General features: G+C 42.7%; 1 protein-coding gene across 1 annotated transcript; it reads left to right on the forward strand.

The window, feature by feature from the left end:
* The first annotated feature begins 7,820 nt into the window (after window positions 1-7,820).
* LOC129617732 (uncharacterized) lies at window positions 7,821-9,147 on the forward strand. Its single transcript, XM_055532829.1, has 6 exons — window positions 7,821-8,042; window positions 8,257-8,360; window positions 8,414-8,526; window positions 8,574-8,645; window positions 8,693-8,946; window positions 9,004-9,147. Exons 1-6 carry the CDS (start codon window positions 7,821-7,823, stop codon window positions 9,145-9,147), a joined length of 909 nt encoding a protein of 302 aa, XP_055388804.1.
* The last annotated feature ends 586 nt before the right edge of the window (window positions 9,148-9,733 follow it).

Consider the following 9,733-nt stretch of genomic DNA (forward strand, 5'->3'; position numbering starts at 1 on the left):
ATTTGACTTACACTTGCAAGATAGTTATTCGCTGTTTCTGAGGGTATTTCTATCCATGCAAGAGTTGCCAATAAAATATGGGGGAAGATGAAAAATATGGCTTGAGGGAAGTTCAACGATTGAATTCCAGTGCGGACGAGCGAGAAAATGTTCCGAATTCCTGAAGGGAGTCGATCCAGCAATTTGCTACCAGAAGAACGAAAAAAATGAGATGGAAGAATCGATTGTTAATGAAATTTTGCGTACTCGACAAGTTGATGAAGAGTGTCGATAGTGATTGGAAAATCTTGAGAGGCGAAAAAATAATGTTTTCGTTCGAGTGTGGATTGAAGGTGTTGGACATCGGGTGAGATCAACGAGGAAATCGTGGAATAGGGAGCCAAATGTTTGGAACAATGACACGAAGAAGTATCGCTTTCTTCTTTCATGAAAGTAAAAACTTCTTGTAAGAGAAATAAACTAAATCGATTTTGAACGTTGGGAAAGAGAAGCTGTTCGGCGACTCGGACTGCAAGTAGATGAGGACAACAATCCCACCACACCAGATCTAGATATTGGGACACTCGGGTTGATCGCGTCTCAATTGCAAATAGTTGAGGAGAGAATGCTGGATACACAACTCCGCATAATCCCAAGATTTCTGAAGATTTTTCTGCAATAGAATCTGGTTTATAGAATGGCTGCAATGAAGCAGAATTGGAACCCTTTGAAAAGAGAAAAGGTTCTGTCGTCAGTTTCATACAAACATCGAAGAAGAGTCGGATATATTGATCGTATTGGCGACTGATACCCGTTTTGCATGACGCTCTCATTTCTGCAATTGAAGCGAATCTCAGGGATTCCATTGACAAGCCAAACGCTTCAAGCACGGCTGTTTTGGACTCCGAGGGAATTGTTTCAGATGAGAGAACTTGCGGTGTCTTTGACAGCAACCCGCTGCAGATCCGCAGAATCAATTCTCGCGCTTGAGCTCCTTGCTGTGCCAGAATTCGCTGAGTGGAAGGAATTACGCTTCCATGAGGGTGGCGAGAGAAACGAAGAAGAACTTCGCAAAAGAGAGAAAGAGTGAGGGAAGACAACGTGCTTGGGTTTTCCTCTTTTTCAAGCCTTTGCATGTCAACGAAAATTTGCTTCAGCGCTGCGTCTAATGTTGGAATAATCGATCCCAACCCCTTGGCTTCAAGAAGAATGTTCTCTCGTAGTCGCGTGAGACGCCACGTGATGGCAGGAGCCCAAGTATACAGAATAGATGGTCTGACATAATGGCAGAGAGTAATCCAACTGTCTGCAAGAGCTGGAGATCGATGTGGCCATGGAGTGGATGCGCTGAGATGAAGTAGCAAAGCGATGACCTGAAAGTTGAGATGCAAGGAGTTGAAGTCATTCACTGACCATTGCCACGTTGCGCTCTAAGAATGTTTGTGGGGGACTGGAATCAATTTTCTGATGCTCCTCGTCTTCTTTAATGATTTCTTGGCCCAACAAATGGAGAAATAATACGACTGTTCTGAAGAAGATCCAAGAAGAGTATTGAGAAAGACTGTGACTCAAATAACTGACCGAGACAATCGCGTACTGAAGAACGAACCGGAATATGAATCGTATTGGACGCTTTGATGTTCCGTATACGTTCTATTCGTGACTCCATCGAACGACAAAACATTACGGCATACAGGAATCGGATGCGTGATAGGGAGCTGTACTGAAATTGGTTCAAACAGCCTCAAAGCCGTTAGAAAGAGCCTATCTGAGAGAGAAGGAACACGCTTTTTGGAACAGCGGATTGGGCACGCGCCGGAACTGACGTACGCTTCTGAAACGCGTCATCCTTTTCGATGGACGCTGGTGGACACCAGAGATAGCGAAGGTATTCCAAGCAGGGAAGCAGAACGAAGGATGGAAGGACAAGTGGGTGGTGGGGAATGTCGTTATTTGTCGTCTGAAAATCGCGAGATACCACGCGATTGAAAAGATACGCTGATTGGAACACGCGGGAGGCAAGAGATTGGAGTTGTGAATGTGTGACGGAATCTGAGATTAAGAAATTTGGAATTTTCTGATTGCAATGGAAGGGTTCCACGTCTTACTCGGAAAAAGAGCCTTTTCAGCGAGGGGCCGCTTCAACTCGAATGTGCAGGAACTCTCCGATTTGTCCTTGCTCGTCGTCTCAAATTGGGGACTTGTAATGTCCCAAATGTCCCTCAAGACAAGACCAATATTAGCAATAAGCAGGAATCTTCTTTCATCTTCTTCAATTCTGCTTTCGCTGATGCTCGCGACTTCAATTGCCAAATTTGTCTGAGTGGACAGATAAGGACTCGTTCTTGTTTCTAATTTTGAACCTTCATCTGTTTGTTTATTATCAATCGAAGCGCGACGTTGAACTGTTGGAGTTTCGCGTAATCTTTTACATGAACTGATTGCATCATGAATGAGTCTATCTGGAATAATCGATTGAATCGGGGGCGATGTGAGAGTCCAACTCGATAAAGGGGCGCAAAATCTTGGAGACGCTCCACTGATACATCGCAGTGTGAAGAGATTGACGGTCACAGCTCCGACAGACGAGCTTGGGAACAGATGGCCTGATAATACAAACAGTTGATTGCATCAGAGTCAAAAGAGAAACAAATCTCTCTGAGTCGAAGGATAGATTGTTGAAACTTACTGACGAGGGGTCTGAGTCGCTCGAAAGTTGACCTAACAAGAGACTTGCCAGACGTGCGGAGTCCGTGGGACAGAAAGACTTCGGCACCGGAGTCGTACGCGTCGCGATTGAATTCTCTGGGAATCGATAAATTGTACCACCATCTGATGATGTTGTCAAATTCGTCGGTTTCGGAAGACCAAAGAAGTGAAATTGGTGAAGAATTGAGAAGACATAAAAGTCGAGGAAATGAGGCAATTCCAAGAGCTCTTGAAACGCAATGGCACGCAGCAAGAATGTACCGAATCATGTAAGTGACGAGAATTTCAACCTCAGCTTTAGCATTCCTACGTAGACGAAGATTTAATCTCAAAGTAATCAATAATTGAGACACGATTTCAGACAGGGCGGTTGGCGTCAAGGTTCTTGCAAGAAACGCAAGACCAGCTCCTGAAGGAAGAATCCAGAGAACTTGCTTCGTATGTTCTCGACAATCAGTGGCTGAAGAATTGAAGACCCATTGAACATCGCAACGATCGGATGTTGATGAAAGACGTCGTTTGAGAGATGAAGCATCGATAATAAGATCTGTAAATGAAGTTGGTGTTGCCGAAAATTGAGGGGGTGACAGAAAGTGATGAAAATGATGCTGTGGATGGTGAAATAACTGGAACGAGGAGCAAACATCTGAGACGATCGAGTAACCGTCGAGCTAACAGAATTGATGGATGAGAATATTCTTCTGATTGAAGACATGAGAGTGGGATTGTAGAGAAATGCAGAAAGACTGAAGCTTCCATCATTCGATTTGAACGTGAAGATTCGACAATCTTGACGGAGAAATAATCGTGTTTTAGAACAGATGAAGTTGAAGCCAATTGGCCCGCAATCGGCTCGAATTCTTTGTAATTCATTCCCAGGAGTCGCAAACAGATTTCAGGGGATTCGAGCAACAACATCAGAGTCTCAAGGGAACTCAAAGGAGAAGAAGAACGAAGGGAAGCGTCGTCTGTTGAAGAAAATCGAGGAGTTTCTGAAAGGCAGAAATGGAGCTTGGAGGAAAGTGTTGTGCTTAATATCAATCGTGATGCGAGGCAAATTCTAGCGAGTCTGAGAAGGGTCACATCAGCAGCAGGTTCATTTGTTGCAATCAAATAAGATGCAAGAAGAGAGCACGCTGTTGAATGCAATTGATCGTCAAAAAAGCGAGGTTCTTCAGAGCAGAATAAAACTGGAAGGGAAGGAGTTTGTACTTCTTGATTTGCATGCGATTGAGAGCGATCTGCAATTTGAGTCAGAATTTTAAGAATCTTGTCCGCTAGATGTTCAGAGAGAACGACAGAAATTCTCTTATGATTTCTGAACAAAGGATGAAAAGGATTGGCGCCCGTGAATGTGGTTAGAAGGCGACAATCTGAAGGAAGACGTTGAAGTCTGTTGAATAAGAAGCCCGACGGAGAATTGAATGGAATCAAATTTGGTTCAGTGCGATAAAATGAAGGAAGAAAGCATTTTGAACAGATGGGGCCAATGCTGCTGTACATCTGAGAAGCCACACTAGCATTAGTAGCAAACTTTCTGGCTCTTGGATTGAATTGATCGGTAGCGAAAATGTTGAAGTGCGTCTCATCAGACTGAACTGCGAATTGAAGAAGCGGCGAAATTGCTTCGTTTGAATCTGTACATTGAAGTGGGCACTTGCAGGCAAATGGAATTGGAACGTCTTTGATGGAGGATTCTGTCATCGAGGCTTGTCCTTTTGATTTCGTCATCAATGCATCACTTGCGTCAACTAGATGATTGCGATTTACTACAAGTTTCAATTTAACGCGTAATGGTAAAAGTTTGACATCAACGGAATTGAGATTATCAGAAGATCTAAAATTGATTGAACTTGAATTAAATGAAGTTGAATGATCTTCTAATGGAGGAATTGGAAGAACGGGAATATCCTCAGAAATCTCCCGTCCGACCAAAATCAAATCAAGAACCATGAGTGGAATCAGAGCAGCGTGTGATAGATGCCATGGAAAGTTGGGTGTTGTAATTAAATGAAACTGATCGAGTAGAGTCCTGAATGAATCTATTCTGTCTTTCTCATCAAAGTATCTCTCAACCGCTAAACGTAAATCGACCGAACAAAATGAGTTTGATTCCAGACGACGACGTTTCCTTCGATGCGTCTCCCCGTCATCAGAATCTGCTGCTGAATTGGGACATGCTGCTGAATTGGGACAGATCGCAGGAAGCGGGAACGGAAGGCGCGATAAACCTGTTGAATAAAACAGATTCATATTAAAGCATTTGAATTAAAAGTACCTTCAATAATGTTATTTAGAAGAGGAACAACACCATCCATCCAAAGAAGACTTAAAATTTGTTCCCGAATAAAGGATTGATTTTGAGAAATGTTATTGCAGAACTGGAAAGAGATCAATGGATGAAATAGTCATCCACACTCTACATCAGCGAATGTTATTGAGTGACTCACGGAAATGATCTCGGTAAGGATCCAATTGATGGAAGACGGAATAATCACTCGAGTGATGGTGGGTGAATTTAATTTTGCTAGATGAACTAATAGACGAGTATGAAGACGAATTGCAGCCAATGATGAACAAGTGTGGGACGGAGGGGTCGAATTGCTGGTCTGATAGATGAATGAGAATGAGTATTTAAATTCTTGTTCTTACATTTTGAAATATTTGGTGAATTCTAGCGAGAATTGTTTTCACTAGCTCTTCCATATTAATCATTGAATTAGCGTAAATTCCCATATTTATCGCAGAAATAAACAACCTGATCGTGTCAAGAATGAGAAGCTGCCAATCAAAAGTAGAATATTCGCCCTAAGGAAGGAGAGCAGTCACATGTGAACAATGATGCTTCTAGGATCATCAATAATCATCATCAGTGATTTATGCGCTTACACTTTCTGTTGATGAAAGACTGTTGAGAAGAGCGAGTGGCTGTGGAATATCATGACGATTAAAGAGAATCATAGAACGAAGGATTAGAAGATAAATCGGGAATGATCCTCCTATAAAAGAGAATGACTTTGACAATGAAGTGAGGCATACCAGTAGGGGATGCCAGAAGGTCAGCGATTGGTTGGAGATAGAGACCATGCCATTCAGGTGTAAGGAGGTCATGAGAGAGTGCTGCTGAAAGTTGAAGTATTTTGAAAGGAGTGAGAAATGACGGTGAGAGATGGAATGGTTGATGCGTTGATGGTTGGGATTGGATGAAAGATTGGAATGAAGCACAACGAGGATCAATAGAGGAAATCAGAAACAGTAGAAGCGGAAAAGGTTGATGATCATGAAATGGAATTGGAGAACGATAAGATAAACGAATATCATTTCGGCAGATAGAATCAATCTGAAGAAGGAATGAAAGAGAGAGAAAAATTGTTGAGAGAGACTAACGTGAGATGCAAAAATTAAGAGAGGATCATCTGGAGGATCATGAAAGAGAATCGAGCGATCGATAATTCTGAATAAAGAGATCAATTCGGGATTGCTGATTGAAGTCTTATTTCTGTCCCAAATATGGAAAGCTGTCCCAATGATTCGATGAAATCGCGTGATTGAAGAAGGATTCCGATCTTGGGACACTTTGATTCCCTTAAGACTTAAATGAATGACATTCGATAAACCAGACATGAGCCTAAATATGAAATCAATTTCAAGAATAAGAGAAACGAACAGCTCACTGGCTTAGCGCGATGTTGTATGATTCATTCGTCTCGGAAAAATGATTTCGGAGAGTTTCCGAAAATATTGAAACTCCGTTAAGAAGATCAATCGAGCGATTGAGAAGTTCATCCAGAAATGTTTCTCTTTGTTGGTGAGGCTCACCACGCGATAGGACAATTGAAGAAGCAGACAATAACTGAAAATCCATCACTCCAATTGATGACGTTGAGAGAAACTCCTTCAAGGACGCTTCCGATAAAAGCAAGAAAAAATTCATTGCGTTCATGACAACCTCCACAAATTTTGGGAGGAAAGGCGCATACACTCCGCGTTCATGTAGATGGGCCGTGAGAGTACCAATACACCTGAGAAAAAGCGGTAATTTACGCGGCGGGGAGGAAAATTCAATTCGAGGCCACCGTCTGAAAATTAATGATCAAAAATAAGGAGAAACGCATAAGTAGAGCTCACTGATAGAATGGTGTAACATTCTCAAACTCGATTTGGGACTTGCACACACGAAATAGACTATTGTATAAATTGGAAAATCCTTTCCATGCGACATCGGATGGAACAAGACGATGCGGGAGATCTACGAAAAAGATATTTTGACAAATATGATCTAAGATTAAACTATTTGGTCAATTCAGATTCACCTTCGAGGATATTCAATAGGGACTCAGCAAGTTCTTGTTTCAGAGATGGTTTGCTTGGAACTACAACTCGCGCATCAATCAGTTCAATGCTCATATACACGCAATCCGACCAAAGCGTGATGAGTCTGTTCGATTTCTCTTTCAGGGCGTCTGCTAAACGACCCTCGTGCTTGTTCGGAATACAACCAGCTATCAACCAAACGGTCGTGTCACAAATTTGGGACACCGAGGCAATCGATGTCGGTTGTGTTCCATAGAGTTCTTGTTGAAGAAGAGTGTGAGTTTGCTCAATTGCTTTTTTAACAGAATTGAATGCTTCGCGGTTTAGTCGCAACGTTGAAGAAAAACAGACGCTCAATGGAAGTTGAGTGACACTCCGATCCAAAGCAAACTCTAATACTGGAGACGATGCATGATGAAGAGCATCCATTGCTTTTTAGAAGAAGAACCAGGAGTGGCGCACTGCGTCTCCAGATTTTCAGATATCAAAAAAATGCCAGAAGGAGAAGCAAAACATCCCCCATTGAAGACTCAACTCAAAGCAGCTTCACGTAAAGCCTGCTGGGAGGCGAAGGATTCCTATTTTCAATGTTTGAACGAAGCGGAAGCTCGCGCAAAAGAAGAGACAACCAATAATCGCGTGGCCCAAGAGTGTCCCAAGGAGTGTGAAACTTCTCGGAATTTTTTCAAGGGCCAATGCCCCGCTGCGTGGGTGAAACATTTCGAACTACAAAGAACCACATAATATCAGAAAATTTTTCTTGACGTTCCGTTTTTCATTCACAAAACGTACAGGAAAAAGGACCACTGCAAAGGAAGATGGTAAGAAAAAGGAAACCAACAAAAAAGCAAGCGTCGACATCAACTTCAGAAAGTCAAATAACAGACCTGCTTGACGCTGCAGCAAATTGTTTGTGTTCCTTTCCTCCCGATGAGGTTGCAGCAGCAGCGCTCTACGAGAAAGCTCTTGCTCTGGACTCCACGAATATTCAGGCTCTCTCCTGCTTTGCGGAGCTTCTTTGTACCGCCGAGAATCCATCCGTGCGAAATGAAATCTCAGCGATCGCTTATTTCAAGAGAGTGATCCAGGCGGACCCCGTCAACAACCCACAGAGTCACTTCTATCTCGGACAGCTTTTCGCAGCGCAACCGGGAGGAGCAAGAGAAGCTGAATCGAACTACAAAGAAGCAGTCAGACTTTTGCAGGACCGACTGGTGAGTCTAAGCTCTCTTTTATTCCGACATCGCTTTCTAGACTCTTGCAGGAATGAAGAGAGATGTGGAAGAAGTGCTAGCCATAAGACGCCAAATGTCAAACGCATGCTGTGCAATTGCAGAACTCTACATGACCGATCTCTGGTGAGTGATCGCAAGAGTGACCAGCATTGATTTGATTTTGGATTTGTTTTTAGCGACGAGCCAGAAGCGGAGGCTCGCGTCGCTGAATGTCTTAATATGGCAATCGAACTTGATCCCGAAAATTTTGACGCTTATACGGGATTAACAACTTACTTCAAAACGATAGGTACAATGGTTCCGAGCTTATAGAAAACCAATCTCGATTATCTTCAGGGAATCTAGAGGAAGCAGCTGAATCTGCGGAAAAAGCTTTAATTCTTTTCAAAAGGGCGAAAGCACAAGCAGGTGGATCAGCACAAGCTTCAGAATTTTTTATTTATTGTTTGTTTTAGAAGCAGAAGATCTTGATCATTTGATGTCAGCAGCCCCAAATGAAACTGTAGTTGAAGTTCCTGAGTGGAATTCACGATTATCGCTAGCTGCATCTTTGATCGATTTGAAACAAACAATTCCAGCAAGCGAGTTGCTCGAATCTTTAATAGAAGAGAATGACCAAGACATTCAAGCGTGGCATCTGATGGCTTGTAATTTCCTCGTCGCTCAAGATTTTGATTCATCAGAAGATTGTCTTGATTCTGGGAAAGAGGTTCGTCTTGACGCATTGCTGGCATGATTGCATCCCTATTATTGGCCTTCGTTTCAGCTTATTGCAAGAGCAGCTAAACAAGCTTCTATCGGAGACGAGGAGCATCAAAATTTTGTTTCGCATTGGACAAGAGTGTTAGCGGCGACTGAACAACAAATAGAAAAATCAAGAAGTATTGCCCCTCAACAATCTGATCCCTAATTTTTTCTCCTTTTTCTGTCTTTCTTTTTTCAATGGTTCAACGACGACGGATTCTCTCTTGGGAGAAGACTCGCCGATGCAGGCGGAAGTGACAAAGACCAAGAAGACTGAGTGCTACGGAGGACACAAGCACCCGATAAGGGCTTTTCCATCCAGTACGCGTTTCATTGAGGCGCCAAGGTGGTTTGGAAATGTGGAACACTTCATGCTCTTCTGGATGAACTGGGTTGTAATAAACAGAGAAGCATGGCGTGCTGTTGTTTTCGTTTTCGGTTGAGGAGAATGCAGATTTGATGATTGGGAAAGTAGAAGTGTTTTGCGCGAGTATTTCAGGGAGGGGATCATTAAATTCTTTGGGTCCAGAACTTTCAAAAATACTGAAATTCAGACGGAGTAATTGAACACCAGAAATCTCTGGTTCATCCGGCTTCTCTTCACTCTACAAAAACACTGCAGTCACTGACAACGTTGGAGCTTCTCACCTGGGTTGGATTGAATGAGTAAAAAATCTTAAGAAATTCTCCAGGAGGCTTTTTATGCTCCAATGCATCCAACAAAACAAGCTTAACAACTTGAGCGCGATGGA

The sequence above is a fragment of the Condylostylus longicornis genome, unplaced genomic scaffold (assembly GCF_029603195.1).
Source record: "Condylostylus longicornis isolate FDR11 unplaced genomic scaffold, ASM2960319v2 ptg000625l, whole genome shotgun sequence".
In the NCBI taxonomy this organism is placed as follows: Eukaryota; Metazoa; Arthropoda; class Insecta; order Diptera; family Dolichopodidae; genus Condylostylus; species Condylostylus longicornis.

Coding starts and splice junctions, on each gene's coding strand:
- LOC129617732 (XM_055532829.1), top strand. CDS start 7,821: ATGGTAAGAAAAAGGAAACCAACAAAAAAGCAAGCGTCGACATCAACT. Junction 8,361..8,413: donor CTCTACATGACCGATCTCTG/GTGAGTGATCGC, acceptor ATTTGTTTTTAG/CGACGAGCCAGAAGCGGAGG. Junction 8,527..8,573: donor AACTTACTTCAAAACGATAG/GTACAATGGTTC, acceptor GATTATCTTCAG/GGAATCTAGAGGAAGCAGCT.